The 16,798-nt window shown below is 34.0% G+C and overlaps 2 protein-coding genes across 3 annotated transcripts; one reads left to right on the forward strand and one right to left on the reverse strand.

The window, feature by feature from the left end:
• Positions 1 to 1,173: 1,173 nt before the first annotated feature.
• LOC144972390 (NFU1 iron-sulfur cluster scaffold homolog, mitochondrial-like) lies at positions 1,174 to 11,343 on the reverse strand. The gene is made up of 8 exons (XM_078913527.1): positions 11,231 to 11,343; positions 8,470 to 8,624; positions 6,785 to 6,920; positions 6,136 to 6,202; positions 5,430 to 5,544; positions 4,405 to 4,508; positions 3,183 to 3,317; positions 1,174 to 1,420 (listed from the first exon to the last, which is right to left on the reverse strand). Exons 1-8 carry the CDS (start codon positions 11,275 to 11,277, stop codon positions 1,349 to 1,351), a joined length of 831 nt encoding a protein of 276 aa, XP_078769653.1. The 5' UTR covers positions 11,278 to 11,343; the 3' UTR covers positions 1,174 to 1,348.
• A 112-nt stretch (positions 11,344 to 11,455) lies between these two features.
• Positions 11,456 to 15,114, forward strand: LOC144972391 (UPF0728 protein-like). Of its 2 annotated transcripts, none has more exons than XM_078913529.1 (4): positions 11,456 to 11,502; positions 12,107 to 12,210; positions 13,771 to 13,890; positions 14,803 to 15,114. In XM_078913529.1, exons 2-4 carry the CDS (start codon positions 12,117 to 12,119, stop codon positions 14,865 to 14,867), a joined length of 279 nt encoding a protein of 92 aa, XP_078769655.1. In that variant the 5' UTR covers positions 11,456 to 11,502; positions 12,107 to 12,116; the 3' UTR covers positions 14,868 to 15,114. The 2 variants fall into 2 exon arrangements, with proteins under 2 accessions (XP_078769655.1, XP_078769654.1); XM_078913528.1 differs by having other exon boundaries at positions 11,486 to 11,568.
• The last annotated feature ends 1,684 nt before the right edge of the window (positions 15,115 to 16,798 follow it).

Below are 16,798 nucleotides of genomic sequence, written 5' to 3' on the forward strand. Positions count from 1 at the left end.
AGTGCAGCGCTGCAAATTGAGCTAGGGCAAGGTGACTTGCTCAAGGCCACACAGCGCAGCTGCGGGTGATCGAACTCTGTACTTTTCAGGTACGAAGCAAAGACCGTACCGCTGAGCCACGCTGCCCCACATGCTTACACCCATGACTTTTGCAGTATTACCTCAAAAGAAGTAACAACTGTTTAAAAATAAAAATCGAAACAAAAACAAAAACAAAGAAAAACAAATGTTACCACAAGCTAAGATTCATTCCATTTTCTTAGATTGAAATTGACAAAATAATTGCTTGTTAGCCTTTGATAAGACACTGGTCTGAGAAAAATATTCTCTTCCAGATCGAGAGCAGAGCTTGTTAAACAGGGATAGCAAGATAAAGAAGAAAAAAAACAAAACAAATAGGGCAAGCTGGTAACAACAAATAACCATAACAATAAAGACTCCCAGTTCAAATTTCTTTTTTTAATTTTCTTTTTCTCTTTTTTTTCTTACATCGTAATTTTCTCAAACATTGTACAAGGTATCTTTTTAAAAGAATTTAAGAATTGATATTGGCTAAAACTAAAAAGAAGTTAGCTGCTATATCTTCAATTTTTTTTCAATCCTTATAACCAACCTCAGTCAAATTTTATGATCACGAGTGATAATATTATTGAAGGCTTTTTGCATGAGAAATAAAATTTATCCATATAGCCTTTTCTCAGAATCAAGTTTTACAAAATACAGATTCATAAAAGGTGATCTGCTTACAGTTAAGTTAAAATTAACCAGAATTAGCCTACAACGCAACAATATAAAAATCAACAATATATTATGCTAATGTGGGGGAGAGGGGGACGGAGAGAGAGACAGAGAGAGAAAGGTATATATATATATATATATATATATATATATATATATATATATATATATATATATAAAGGAGAGAGAGAGAGAGAGAGAGAGAGAGAGAGAGAGAGAGAGAGAGAGAGAGAGAGAGAGAGAGAGAGAGAGAGAGAGAGAGAGAGAGAGAGAGAGAGAGAGAGAGAGAGACAGACAGATATATAAAGAGAGAGAAAAGCAGTAGACAGGGTGAATGAACAGAAAGACAAGACTCGAACCGATAAAATCAGGATCAGCATTTATTGCTGGGCAAGATAAAGAAGGACAAATAAACCAATAAAATGTCCACACTTGTTTTTCTTTTTTTTTATTTAAATCCCATGAAATAAATTCTCAAGTTGTTTTCCAGGCATGATTTATGAAAGCTACTCATTCTTTATCGTAGACACAATAATATCAAACGATTGCACCAATAATAAATAACTGTTCTAGTATCAAAGACAACACAAAGCAGTTCTAAATTTCCAGCTTATTTCTCATTCAGGTTGTCTTCCATCTTCCGAAATTCTTCATTGGACATTGCTTCCACTTCGTCCACAATCTGTAATTTGAGAGAAAAAAAAAAGAGGAATATCTAGACACTGTCGTCAGTTTTATGGGGTTTTGCAGTGTTAAAGTTTCAAAATTGGACTGGTCAAGCTAACATTGTTTATACGAAACAAATTATGAACACAGACAACAGAAAACAAAATGGAGGGATATCACTAACCGAGAGGAAAAAGCAACAAAAGAAAATTAAAATGTTCAAAAAAGAAGTAAAGAAGAAATAATGGTAGTGCTAGTATTGTAATAGTGGTGGTAGTAGTAGTAGTGGTGGTAGTAGTAGAAGTAGTAGTAGTAAGAGTAGCAGTTGTATAGAAGTAGTAGTAGTAGTAGTAGTAGTAGTAGGAGTAGCAGTTGTAGTAGTAGTAGGAGTAGCAGTAGTAGTAGCAGTAGTGGTACTAGTAGTAGTAGCAGTAGTAGTAGCAGCAGCAATAGTGGTAGTAGTAGCAGCAATAGTAGTAGTAGTAGTAGTAGCAGTAGTGGTTGTGGACCAATGAAGATTGCCATAGAGTCTAACTATTATACCAAAACATCTCAAGTTCAAATACATGCAGCTCAGATCACTAAATAATGAAATTGACATCACTCAGCTCTTTGTCATTTTTTTGAACCGCCAGAGAGGTGATCAATTCTATCAATTTTTTTTTCCAACAACAGGCTTTAACGATTTAAAGAATTAAAATTAAAATTTTTTTGTGTGTCTTTGTTATGATTATTTTAAGTATTATGAGGCAGAATTGATGAATATATCTAAGCTAAATATTGAGAGAGACAATAATTATGACAATTTTGGGGCATTTAACAAAAATCAGTTTTCGTTTGTATAATGTTCTGTGATCATTTATTTTTATATTGTTTTCATTTCTAACGAATCAGCCCAAATAATTGTGTAATTATGGCTTTAAATGGCTTGAAATATACCAATATTCTGACTTTAGTAAAATAAATAACTCAATTACATGACTGAAACATGACGTATTGAATAGCAAATGAAATTAAATTTACTTCTCTTTCCTCCATATTTAACTATTTTGCTTCAAATAGTGTTGTTTGACCTGAATTTTAACACAATGGATAACATAGCCAATAACAGTATGCAAACTTACAAAATATCAATTTAAATGACCCCCTTGGTGCAATCTGATTGTGCTAAAAATAGATTTAATGTTTGTAATTGATTTGTAGTAATTTTGAAGAAAGTAATGTCAACAATATCTACCACATGACTGTTACATAATCTAAATTACACTGTGGACTTTACAAAAGTGACCACCAAAAATGCAATACCTAGTAGTTATTGTCATGTTAACTGTATTTAATAATATATACCAAGGGCTAGAGCTCAGGCGGTCGCTGGTTCTAATAAGTAAATAAGTAAGTCATGTTAACTGTATTTAATATTATAACACTCCTCTTCATTGCTATGGTAAACTGAGGAAAATGAAACCACTAATAATCTATAAAGTTGTTTCCATTCAAAAGGGGCTTCTGCTATTCTATATACTAGTGTAGTGACAGTAGTGTGTCTGGGTATGTGTGTGTGTGTGTTTGTGTGTGTGTGTGTATGCTTGTGTGTGTGAATGAGTATGTGTCAGCCAAAGTAATTTGTAATTTAAGCGCTTAGAGTCTGGTGTCTCGGAGTTATAGCGCTTTATAAGTTTTCAGCATTATTATTATTATTATTATTATTAGTAGCAGCAGCAGTGATAGTTGTAGTAGGAGCAGCGGTCAACAGTTATAGAAGTCTTTGAAGTACCTACCTGTTCAACTCCTTGTACTTCAGGAATGTAAAACTGTAACATGTTCTGAACTCCAGCTTTCAAGGTCACTACAGAACTGGGGCAGCTGCTGCATGAGCCTTGCATTTTGAGCTTAACTATTCCATCGTCAAAACCCTGGCAAAAGAGGAATGAATGAACACAACATATTCCAATATAAGTCTACGAGTTAAAAATCCAATGCAAACCTGAATCCTGACAATAGGATAGAATTGCCTCCATTCATCTTTTAATAACTCACTCAACCTTTGCCCTTTTCCTCCAAGTTGACCACTCTCTCATGAGATTATTGGTAATATTCAAAATTGAAAACTATTTTCACTTACTCAATCCAAAATAAAATTGGCTTGTACCTAATTTTATTAAACTATCATTGTCATGTAAAAATCAAAAATAGAAGTTTTAATAACATGCCTATAATTTTTCTAAGATTAAAAGTAAAATAATAACGGGGTAACAGTAGCCACAGTCAAATACTGAGATAGTCGGTGTTAGAGTGGAGTGAGTTAAAATCTGCATTTTAACTCATAAATCACAAACAACCATTTACCATGCATGACAACCTCAATGGCATTAGCTTACTGCTAACACTGAAGTGTGACAAACAAATTAATGGCCTGCACCTTACCACCCCAAATATTTTTGTCGCTCACCAATCTATTTCTATAATGAACTGCATAACAGCTATTCTGAAGCTTTTTACAATCGTGATTTAGGTAAAAGTAGCTTGAAATTTTGCATCTCAGATTCATGTATATTTTCTCTCTTGAAATTACTGCTAGGAACTTGCAATCATACACGTTACTGAGTTGAGTCTGTTTATCATCTTTCATATTTTTGAGAGTATTTAATGCCATATATCACCATATATATTTCTATTTAACTTTTTTATTCTATTAGATCTGTGGCCTTTATCAATGCCTACATTCGTGTCAATTTTTATAAATACAGGGTGTCCCAAAAACATGTAGACACATCAAAATAATTGTAAATATGGGATTTAATAAAATGCAATTATTATTTTAAAATGCAGTGAAAAAAAAAACAACACTAAAATGATACTTATAAATATTTTTACATTTGTATATATAAGTTATAAATAGTTAAATTTTATCAAATTCCACAGTTACAATTATTCTTCATGTGTATACATTTTTTGGGACACCCTGCAGTAATGATGCAAAGTAAAAGAAACTAAACATACAACATAGACTATGTCTCCACCATCTTCTTGCACAGTGGGTCGTATCCTTGTGTCCAAGAGTTCTTTGATCAATGCTACTGTTTCATCATCATCATCATTTATCACTAAAGACAAAAAATAAAGAAAGATGTGAATATATAAGCATAAAATTAATTAAATGAAATTTTTAATATAAAATAAATTAAGATGTTTAAACTTGAACAATTTTCATATCTATACTCAAAAGAAATAATAATAACAGTGCATCCTCAGAGAAATCTACTCTCACTTAGAAATAACTTTTTTTTTCAATTCAACTCCCGATGATGGTGACAACTTCAGTGGCAATTCTGATTCAAATAACATTGGATGTCTGACTGACATCATGAAAGTAAAAGAAGTGGTTGTTCTAGTATAGTGTTAGTGTTATCTCTCTGTATATGGGTGTTGATTATAAACCATACTGCCCACACAAAAAGGTGATGAAAATTGATCATAAGAATAGTAACAGTAAGAGGCATGGTTCACCAGTACATGACATATTATAATGATGTCCCTTGAAAACAAAGCCATCCTTGTTCAAATTGATCAAATAGCTATTTGCAAACTAAGAATTTAATGAATAGTGATTAAATTGGCGGTATTAGGGACAATACACTCACAAGTGGAATATCTCATAATTTTTCATAACTCATGTGTCAACTTTCTCTTATATTTTTAAAATCCCAAGTTACGACTTGCACAAAACAAAATGTCTTTGTTTAATGTTAACCCTTTTAATCTAAAAAATGAATGACCTTTCAATAGAAGAGTTCTGATATTGTAAAATATACTGGCGCTCAAGTGACTTAAGTTAAAAAGCGGTATAGCTCACATGTGCTTAGAACAGACTTATTAAAATATGATAAACCAAATGATACAGTCCTTGGAAGCCTTTGGATAATGGCAGTACATGCATATTGTTATTCAGATTCTTGTTTAGTCAAGAGTGTATGGTAAAAGATGAAACAGATATATCATGCAATTTAACTTTATGAGCTCATTACCAGTATCTCCTGAAGGCTGTTCATCTGTCAAAACTGGGACTCCAGTGGCAAAAAAGTCCATGATCACAGCAAAAATATCTGGCTTCAAAACAGCCCACTCGATGTCATCATCTGCCTGAAGAAATGATAATAATGATGATGATAATAATAATAATAATAATAATAATAATAATAATAATAATAATAATAATAATAATAATAATGATGATGATAATAATAATAGTACTAATAGTAATGATAATCATAATAATAATATCAATAATAATAATAATAATAATAATAATAATAATAATAATAATAATTATTATTATTATTATTATTCATTCTTTTTCTTAAAAATAGGGTTGGGGGCCAAAATTACTCTGTACAGTCAATGTTAAGTTTTTGTTCACAAACACAGAGTTACTGGCAAATTAAAAAATTATAAAATTAATTTTTACAGATTGATGTACAAGTAACTTGCGACCCTTTTTAAAATTAAGGTTAATTTTATCACCCGTTGATTCGAATGATTATTTGGATAACCTGCTTGGGCATAAGAATCAATCAGGGAAGGGCAAATACACAGGTTTAGATAGGGAAGGGCAAATACACAGGTTTAGATGAGTTGGTAGATTGGCTTTTACCTGCAAACAAAGCATGTATAATGTAATAATATAGCTTAAAGGATTCAAAGGATTCAGATTTCAATCTAATATAAACTTACTTTGGTAACTGTGATGGAATCGCGAGCCAAGAATACACCTTTCACACCATCAATGCGAAACAATAACCTGAAAATGTAATTTCATAAATATAGTTTTGGAGAAATTCAAGAGCCTTTTGATTGTGAATCAGATTTGTTCATCATAGCAACAGAACAGCTCTTATTTTTATGCAAAAGAGAAGTAAACTACAAAGCAATAAAGAAAAATCTGTAATTTGCAAAATAAAGAAATATTTTTAAAATTATTAATTAATAAAAATTACTCAATAAAGAATTGAAATAGCCAGTAGTCTAGTCACAATGAAAGCATATTGGGTTTTTTTCCACAAATGGTTAGGCAACTAGTCTTTCTAAAATCATATTAACTAAAGATATGTTGATGCAATGAACAGTTGCGTGAGATCACTTTTTCATTATTTTGAAAAGTTTGTATTTTAGAATCAATTTTTAACAAAACTTATAACAATGTAAACTCACAGCATTTTTTCATCCTGCTCAAGATAAACATCAGCTTTTTTTATTACTTAAACGAGTTCATTGTATTATAAAAAGAGGCATTATAATGAAAAAATCGCAATTTTCGCAAATTCCCTTAAATTGAAATAGTATTAACTGAATATCAACTAAGCAACAAGTTGTATGAACTTACTTTGCCAGTGGGGAGCAGAATGCTGACTGTGGGGTGGGGAAATCATAGGTTCCTGATTCAAGAACAGTAACTCCTGGCAAAAATTTTAGACTGTTTGGATTTGGTGTGTCTTGTGTTTGGATGAACATAGATCGGGCTGAAATGAAAAAAAATTTAAATCTCATAACATTCTACCTGCTTTTTTAAAATCTACAAATGCTTACAGAAGATGAGACCGCTGTATCTGCATCTGTAAAACAGTGATGATGGTTTTCCTTGGATCTGCGGAAATCCATAATTTTGGAGTCAGCGGAGGGATGTCCTTGCTCAAATCAAATGTGCTGGCAGTGAGAGACTCGATGTGAGGTGGAACAAGTAGGTGCAGTTTCCCTCTTTCCAGAAGTTAGCAAGAGTATCAATGAAAGTTTATCATCTCAATTGTTCTAGAAGTGGGGTTAGTGCAGTAAAAATAGGGCTTAAAAGCAATCGTTCAAAATTTTCTTCCTTTCTCACTTTTGGGTAAAAACCTCTCCAATATATCTCGTTTGAACAAAAATTGGGATGTGAAGTAATTATCTTTCAATGTTCCATAGATAAAGTGTTTCTAATTGTGATCTTGAGGTGATTTTTGTTCTGACAGCTTGGTTTTTGAAATGTATCATTTTATATGCATGTCATTACTTGTATTTTATTTGGGAGTATGTTCCAGTTACCTATTGTTTGTGGTGTGAATTATTTCTTGTAGATGTTTGTATTTGTCCTTTTTTGTTTAATGGTCAATGTATGTCTGTTTCCGCTGACTTTGATTGGAAATAAATAAATTTTAAGTTGGTTCAGCAACACCATTGCAGACAATTTAATGATGAAATATAAAGCCCCCGTCTTGTCATCATTATCGTAGTAGCGACCAATTTATATTTTTCCTCATATTGGTGGCCCTACCACTTGCTGCCCCATTTTTCACCTCGTGAGTTTGACAAGCTCTACGATTCTGTTGAAAAAAATAATCGTTTACACTGTGGATCAAATTTCTATCAAGAGCCAAAATACTGTACAAAGGGACTGAGATCAATCCCGGATGAAGTCGAGATTTTTTTCTGACCACCCTGTCCTGCCAGCAGTGTTTCGGTAGTTCAGTCTGTCAGATTTAGTGAAAAGTACTTTGTGATACATGAGTGTTCTATCCTAAGGATAGAAAGCAATTGTTATTGTCCATTTCAGGCAATAGAAACTGGGATAAATTCCGGCCCCATAGGCCTAATGGCTCTGATGGTCTTATGCCCTGGTGTTTCAGCTCAACTGATAAAGCAGATGACTCACAGTCAGACAGGTTAAAAATCCAAGTGAGTCTAAAGTTTCTCTTCACCCAGCAGTAATTGTACAGCTAAGTAAGTTAGACCTCACAAAAAGTACTTTATGATTAAGTGATACATTATTCTAAAGCTAGCAACTATTGTTACTGTCTCTTTATTGATAAGGAAAATGAGGTACAACAATTTTTCATAAGAATCAAGAGTGTGATTAACAAAACAGCCAATGGACAATAGACCTGTTATATTATCTGTATTTACTTTGTAAAAAAAAAAAGAAGTCCAGAATAACAAATTAGGGAGCAGATACTGGTGTAAGATAAAGATCTGAAGAATATGTGAAGAATCTAATACCAATTTCAAGCCCTTTAGCTTTATCTATAGATTGTACTCTACCTGGTATGAATGAGCATGGTGATTTGACATCTCGTAAAAGGCTGGAAGGATGGAAGATTCCTGTGCTGGTCGTACTTTTATTTTTTGCATTCCTTGCTGTCGTGACATCACAAGTGAGACAAACTTTTGTTATTGATCCAGAGGCCACAGCAGGTCTGAAAATTGAAAATTAAGATTTTGAAAGTCATGTATCTTATTGCATCGTTTAAGAGCAAATAGGATTTGTAAAACTAGTGCCACTTACACACTCCATCCCCGCTTCACATAAAAGACACCTCTCTGCTTATTTTTTCACTTCGACATTAGTTCCAAGTTCAATTCCAAGCGCCATGGCTTGCTCATGATAGACTACAGTGGTAAAGAAATGTTGTGATACAGCAATCTCTCCCCCTCCCCTTCAAACACACACACACACACACACACACACACACACATCCTTATAACATATCAATAAGGTAAATAATAATAAAGTTCCCTTTATTCATCCCACGGCCGATACATGCGCATTTTTTAAAATTTTGGCCTTTGACTGCCATGGCCAAACCCCCTTGGTTTCATACTTTACTATTTTCTTTCTACTTCTGATCAAACTGTATTGGCCATGGCAGTTTAACGGCGAGGTACAGTAGTTCATTGTTTAAAATCTTTCATTTCATACCAAACATGATGGGGTACTTTTTAATCTTGACATTCTTTCTAGCAGGCCAATGTAATAGATAACCTGGTATGTATTCTTTTAGTTTTCCAACATAATGGAGAAAAGAAATCCTTTATTTATAATTCTCGAGTGAAAAACAATATGAAACTACTTGTTTTTGTTTTAGTTATCATTTCTGATTATGTTCGCAATTGTTTTCTATTAATAGACCATTAATTTTTCCATTTTTAAGTTGGAACAGTGGTCAAAGTCAAAGGCAGTGTTGACTCCAATTCAATACTTTTCTTCTTTTTTTTTCGGACTGACTATTTTCACCGTACAGTGAAAATAGTGTTTTAGGCTATTTTCACCGTACGGTGATAATAGCCTGACAGACTATTTTCACCGTACGCCAATCAGAAGCCAGGATACTAACTGTGACATGTGTGCCTCTGCATCCAGACCATTAGAAGTCGACCCGACATCATTTCTTCCTGCGTGCTGACCAGTTAAAAAAAAAGAAAAAGTTTGCCGAGAACAAGGGAGGCCTCCCGAAAGCTCCTCGTTATAGCATTTCTTTCAATTTGTATTTTCACTTTGGACCTTTTGTCAGACGTTTATTTATTCAATTTGTCGTCATATAGAACAAACCTTGATAGATTTGTGAAAGTTAAAAATTTCCTAATTTGACCATTGTTTTGATTCTCGGCCACCATTTTGATTTGTGAGGTAATGAAAGGCAGTGCAAAGCAGTCCTAGGGTTGTTTTTGTTTTTCTATTACTATTAGGGATAGCTAGAGGTCGTTTGTTTTTCCTATTAGGGGTAGTTAAAGGTACTAGGTTGTATTTTTTCTTAGGAGCGAATATTCGTCATGATGAGCTTTCGGAAGGCCTCCCAAAGCTATAATAATAATAATACAGACGGGATGGCAGATTCAGAATTGGTTACAGTTACCGATGAAGCTTTCCAATTTCGTGGCGGCAATAGGGTCTTGAACCCGCAACCTTTCTGGTGCAACAACAACACCTGGCCGGGGAGAGCATGGCTCCACTGTATGAGTGTATGAGCTATTCACAACACGAGAAAAAGTGATTTCAATCTCTATGTCTATCTTGAGCCGCTACCCCCGACTTCTTGAGGTCATGGGTTCAACACAGACAAACGCCGCGACGTTTGTTAACTACCAAGATATCATTATCACCGTACGGTGAAAATATTAGGCTATTTTCACCGTACGGTGAAAATCATCCACCAAGATATTACCGTACGGTGAAAAAAGCCTCCTACATTATTATCACCGTACGGTAAAAGTCGTCCACCAAAATATTACCATACGGTGATAAAAATCTCCCACACTATTATCACCGTACGCTGAAAATCGTCCACCAAAATATTACGGGACGGTGAAAAGTCTACCACTACCACACTATTATCACCGTACGGTGACAATCGTCCACATAGATATTACTCGTACGGTGAAAAAAGTCTCCCACATTATTATCACCGTAGGGTGAAAATCGTCCACCAAGATATTACGGTACGATGAACAAGGTCTCCCACACTATTATCACCGTACACTGAAAATCGTCCACCATAATATTACGGACGGTGAAAAAAGTCTCCCACACTATCATCATCGTACGGTGAAAATCGTTCACCAAGATATCACCGTACGGTGAAAATAGCGGCTTCCATTATTATTATCATAAAAATTGTACTAGACTCTAGTCTATCTAAAACTTAAAAAAGCACTTCGTCGATAATAAAAAAATGCCTGGCCTTTTCTTATTGTCAGTGTTGGCAATAATCGTTCATCATAATGTTATTGATATTGACAATAACGACAGCCTTTTCTGTCTGCCTGGACTCTAGACGTAGTCTTTAATCACAGAACAGACAGTACTGTACTTCTGTACTACACAGACACAGTCGCAGAGGCGGTAGAAGTTTTAGTTAGTAAACTAGAGTTTAACGCCAGTGGACGAGTGTTTTTGTAACGTAAGAGGTGGATGCATTTGAAATTTCCTCCTCTCAAATCCAAATATAATTTTGTTTTCATTATAGTTATATTTTAAAAACAATTTGAATATTATATTAATATTAACGGGCCACTTTCAGTTTACCTTTGCAGCAACCTTCTGAATGTAAACAATGCCCTGTGCGTCGCCATGATGTTATGTCGCAGTAAAGTTAGTTTTCTTTTTCTTTTCTTTTTTTCAAATTATAAATAATCTTAACCATATTTTATGTTATTTATACGTAGCATTCGTTAAATGAAAACCAACAGATTATTTTTTTCAAAATTTTCAAGATCTTATTTCGGGGATAAATATTATTCGCTTCGGTCCTCTCGCGCGTCTCTTAGATACATTTCCTGTAAAATTATTGGCATTAGGTAAAAACAAATTACATTAAAAACACAAACATTTATGTATCCACGTCTGGCAATAACCTTTCTAAGGTGTTTGATAGTGATTAGAGCTTCAGTTTTCTCTATTTTAATCGTTAGCAGTTGTGTATTCAACGTAATGACAAATACAGTTTTGTTTCTTATTTTAAAAACGATGTGTCGTGAACTTATTGCAACTCAGTTAATATCAATAGTCTCTATAGTATAGTAATTCAGTATCAATGTTAGTGACAGTGACTAAGGGATATATCAGGGCTAATGTGATAAATGACAATTAAGCTCTAATATACACCTTAAGGTTCCATTTCCATCAATTTCAATACAATTACAATTAAGATTCCAGAATTTGCTAACCATCTCCTGTCGAACCGAATGGCCAAAAACAAAAGAACTACATTCATAATATGACCAAAAAAATTAAAGTTTAAAAGTGATGCTATTCTAAAATACAATTTTACATTTTCTGTATCAATCAGTAATTTTTCTATTTCCTCAAGTTTTATTTTGTAATTTAAATTTAAATTTTAGTTTTACATTATTTGAGTGATTTTTAAAGTGAAATATTTAAATTCAATCTTCCAATTTACAGATAAGACACCATGCCTTCCAATGCCAAAGTTATGCTTTATTATGGGCCATATGATGCTGCTGCTACAGTAGAGTATCGTCAGTCACGGCTGCAAGGATTAAAAAGTAATTCCATTCAATTTGTGCTCCACTTGCATATATGAAAAGGATATATATGGATGCCTAATACTAATATGAATCAAAGCACATTGTCCCGTTAGAAAATCAAACATTATTGAACGTGTCAGCAACTGGATGGATGGCAATGGTTGCAAAACTCTGATTTTTGGTGTTTTAACCATGGGGAAAAGTAGAAAGTAGTGGGGGCTGCCTGAAGCCTGGGATCATGAAAATACCAACAGAATAGTAAAAATGGAAAGGCTTAGGATGGGAATAGTAGTACATAAATGTGCATTTCCTGTACAAAGCCTTCGTCAACAAAACAATTTTTAAAAAAGGAATGTTGAAAACAAATAAAACCAAATTTAGTAAGAATTGAAGCGTCTGTATTTTTAATACCGTAGTTGAGGTATGAATGAAATGTTAGCATCATAGGGATTTGTGAGTAGAGGAAAGTTTCCATTTCATTCATACTTCAACTACCAAAGAATACAGACGCTACAATTCTTACATTTTGTTTTATTTGTTTTCAACATTATTTTATTGTTTTGCTGATGATGGGTTTGTACCTGAAACGTCCATTGTCTGTACTGTTCTCATCCAAAGCCTTTCCGTTTTCACCTTTTTGTTAGTATGCTTGGAAAATCCTTATTGGGTTTATATGAGTAACTGGTGGCAAGCGGTGATGGATATTGGAAGAGTTATGATAAAATAGGGTGCATTGCCATAAAGAGGTCTGGTCCTACAACAAAAGCTATCATGTTTTTGACCAGATGAGTGACAAACTCTAGCTCCAGTATTCTGTCCTCGGGTCCACTTTGCACATATGAACCTATGCAAAAGTGTACATTGGTAACTGTCTGTTGTCATGAATATTTTAAAAGTGATATTATAGAAAGGGTGTCTTATACAATATGAAATGTGTTATCAGTTGCTCACTTGTACATGTATCAATCGATGTTGAGAATGGTCAGTGACCGGACAGGTGAGAAAACTCTGGCCTCAAACTGCACCCTGGGTGAAGCACTTTACATTCATTATCCCACTCAACTTTAATGTCAATGAGGACCTGCAGTGATAAACATTATAAGAGTGCTAGTAAAAGTATATTATGCCCGGAAAGGCGACTTATGCTATGTGGAATGGTAATCTGATTCCATGTGACCTACTGGGAGAATAAATGAAGAATTATGAGGCACATTGAGCGTGATGAAGCCATGGGAATGTGCAATATAGACATGTACATGGGTAAAAAATAAAAACATAATGCCATATGGCAAGCGGGATGAAGCACTGTGAATCTGTGAAGTGCATTGAGTGTAGTGTTTAATATTTATTCATTTATGAACACGTTAAGTAGAGATTGGCGCTCTATAATTTTTTTAACATTCATTTATTATTTGTTCATTTAATTGTATCTAGTTATAATTATTTATTATAATTGTTTTATATATTCATTTATATCTATTTTTATTTATTTATTTACTTTTTTAAAATTCACTTCTTTTTTAATTAATTTATTTATTTACTCATTTATTCATTTACTTATATATATTTATCCTACAGCCATTTTGAGCAGAGCAGGTCACATTGTAGACCTGAGACCTTTTAAAGACTGGAATCTTGTCGAACTTTGGGTCAACGGCGAAAAAGTATTCACCTGTGATATCAGGAATTTGGACTATGGTAATATAATATGAGCCACTTAAAACTTTTACATTTGAATTTAGCTATTGGAAAAAGTAGTAGTATTAGTAGTAAATCAACTTCACAGTCAGCAGTGCTTATGGGCAATTGATTTATTTAACTAAAATGTGGATGAGAATAAACTTCTTATGGTTTTCTGGTATTATGTCCTATACACATTTAAGACACACGACTTGAAATTCAAGAGATTTACACACTTAATTTGGTTTCAAGTTATATTTTGAGTCATCTAGTTTTACTATAATTTAGTTCTATACCATTTAGACTTGCGTGCACTCTCAAGTCTAAATTACACATAGACTACCTACACATGAGATAAAATTATTATTTGAGCATTCCCTTGTGTCACTTTGTGGTTTAGTGGTATGACACTCGTCCTTGGACTGGTGGATCCTGGGTTCAAGTCCCATTCTGGATGGAGCATATAGAGTCCTCAGAAAAGGCTTTTTACACTTATTTTCTCACCGCACTCAGATGTAAAAAGAGTACCTGGTTGGTAAAAGGCATTGTCGAAAGACTGTAATATCGTCTTCCATGATTCATGTCTCATCTTAACTCACAGTGTCTCTGTTGGTTGGAGATCCTTTGTAAAGTGCTTTAAATACATTTGTTGGATTTTGTACTGTATAAAAAGCTCAAACAAATATGATGCAATATGGTACGTCACAGCATGATCATACATTCTTTCTTCTAAAAATAGATGATATCAAGTTTCCTTTTTAGTCAACAAATCTTTCCTCCTGAGGTAATGATTTTAAGTGGACTGTTTTTCAGTACCATAACAATCATTTTCATTTTATTCTATTAGATGTCTATCATTTTTTTTTTTTCGGTAATAGTTAAATATGTTCAATTTTAATGTCTTGTTTGTAAATGATTTTATTTTTTCAGGAGGGGATGGAGACTTGGATCCACTGTGTCAGGAAGCTTGCGAGGCTGTCAGGAGGGCGTACTGATGTGTCCATTGTATTTGAATTTATTGGTTGAACCATTACTGTGTACATAGATATTATGAATTGAATGGCCGTGACGATTGAGAATGGCGATCATCTGTTGACTTCATGCAAGATTCATAAAAAGGGTGGAAACATCTAACAATCTACTTTAAAGAGCAAAACAAGTCTTCTCTCATTGTTATTGTTTTAATTATGTCGATTGCTGATGAAAAATATATTAATAAATAAATAAAAGCCAAGAAAATAATACTCATCCATCTCCATGGGTTATTGTTATTGATAAATTTTGTACAAATCAAGTCAGGGTACAAGTGAGTTAATTATCAAGGTAATTTGTATGTTAAACACATATGACAAATGTATGTGTGTTGAACTTAAGTTAAGGTTTTAGTTAATACAAAGCTCTGACAAAAAAAAATAATGACGAAGAAACAGCTTGCATCTTAAAAAATAAAGAACAAAATAAATATTATAGACATAGATGCCCATTTTATTTTTAACATAACACATTATAATTCTTCTTCACATTATTCTACAGACCTTAAGTAGTCATTCAGAACCAGTTTATCCCAGTTTCTGTAATATTAAATGGACATTGATGATAGTTTGTTACTCTATGGATAGGACACCAGTCAATCATAAAGTGCTATATGACAGATGGAAGAGACCCAGCCACTCAATTGCTGTTGGGTGGACTGAGGGTTCAGATACTTTAAAAACTTGACAGCGTCTTGAACTGTTGCCAGTTTGCACATTTAGACACCTGATTTCACATTTTCCCAATGAGCCTCTCTGTCCGAATAAGTATGTGATTAACCACCTCAAAACGGTTTTACATCTGTGTCGACTAGATGCAGAAAATTTAAGCCACCATCAAAAATATGAAACTTTGGTTTTATTTATATTCTCGGTTGAAGAGAATAAAAGTAATTTTTTGAACTGCAAAAGACTATAATTTTGCATTTCTAATCGTTTCAACATTAAAATTTCCTTTTTGGCTTCTGCTTTACTCCCAACACAATACCAGAATGATGCAGAAGGTCACATACTATTGCTACATCAAATTCTAATCCTTCCATTTTAGAAAGATGCAAGTAGACCTCTACTCGTGTCATTATGTTACTAGTCAACACTATTTTTTTTTGTTTTTGTTTATGACTGGATAAGGGTTGAGCCTGAAATATTGTTTGTTATGTATTTGTGTGGTGATCTGGCCAAACCTGTCGGAAGTTTGAAAAATTCGGAAAGGCTAGGGCTATTGGTCAGTACTGACCCCCAGACGCTAGTAATTGCGTGTCAGTGCTGACGAACAGGCGCCAGCGCCTGGGGGTCAGCACTGACCAATAACCTGGTGTTATTGGTCAGTATTGAACAACAGGTGCCGCCGCCCACAGACAGCCTCTCTTCGGTCTGTGCCACCGCCCGCCATTAATCAGCACTGACGAACATCGGGCCTGTTCGTCAGTGCAGACAAGACCTCTTCGCACTCATTCGTCACTTCCTAAAGTTAAAAAAAAAAAAAAAAACAATTAAAATCCCAGGCTTTCAAGGTCAACTTATCCGATGACACTAAGCAACACTTGGTCACTTAGATAAATTTGATGTCTAACGCGTTAGATCGTGGCCTTCGTAAAGTTATGGCCTGATACTTACCAAAAAATGACCTCAAAATACCAGTCTTTTGCCACAAAAGAAAACAAATCGTGAGTCGTATTCAGTAGTTCAACCAACGAAATAACTTGTTTCCTTGAGCTCTACTAACAACTCACTAACCGGTGCACTGCCGGTCCTTTTGGATTTCAGTATCAGGCTATAACATAACGATGGCTACGGTTAGATGCCGTTGGGGCAACGATATGACTGTCGTTGTTTCAAGCCACCATACGATTCTTTTTTATTTTATGTTGTCTTTGTGTGTATGTGTTTTTGTT

This window comes from Berghia stephanieae, chromosome 5 (assembly GCF_034508935.2).
Source record: "Berghia stephanieae isolate SIO BIC M18660-M18661 chromosome 5, UCSD_Bste_1.3, whole genome shotgun sequence".
Taxonomy (NCBI): domain Eukaryota; kingdom Metazoa; phylum Mollusca; class Gastropoda; order Nudibranchia; family Aeolidiidae; genus Berghia; species Berghia stephanieae.

What these genes read in the sequence shown, in the direction of transcription:
- LOC144972390 (XM_078913527.1), bottom strand. Translation starts at nt 11,277, where the DNA reads ATGGCGACGCACAGGGCATTGTTTACATTCAGAAGGTTGCTGCAAAG. An exon ending in ATTCCATCACAGTTACCAAA is followed by an intron (nt 5,545 to 6,135) that starts GTAAGTTTATAT and finishes TCATTTCTTCAG; the next exon opens with GCAGATGATGACATCGAGTG. An exon ending in GTGGAGACATAGTCTATGTT is followed by an intron (nt 3,318 to 4,404) that starts GTATGTTTAGTT and finishes CTCTTTTGCCAG; the next exon opens with GGTTTTGACGATGGAATAGT.
- LOC144972391 (XM_078913529.1), top strand. Translation starts at nt 12,117, where the DNA reads ATGCCTTCCAATGCCAAAGTTATGCTTTATTATGGGCCATATGATGCT. An exon ending in ACGGCTGCAAGGATTAAAAA is followed by an intron (nt 12,211 to 13,770) that starts GTAATTCCATTC and finishes TTTATCCTACAG; the next exon opens with CCATTTTGAGCAGAGCAGGT. An exon ending in TATCAGGAATTTGGACTATG is followed by an intron (nt 13,891 to 14,802) that starts GTAATATAATAT and finishes TTATTTTTTCAG; the next exon opens with GAGGGGATGGAGACTTGGAT.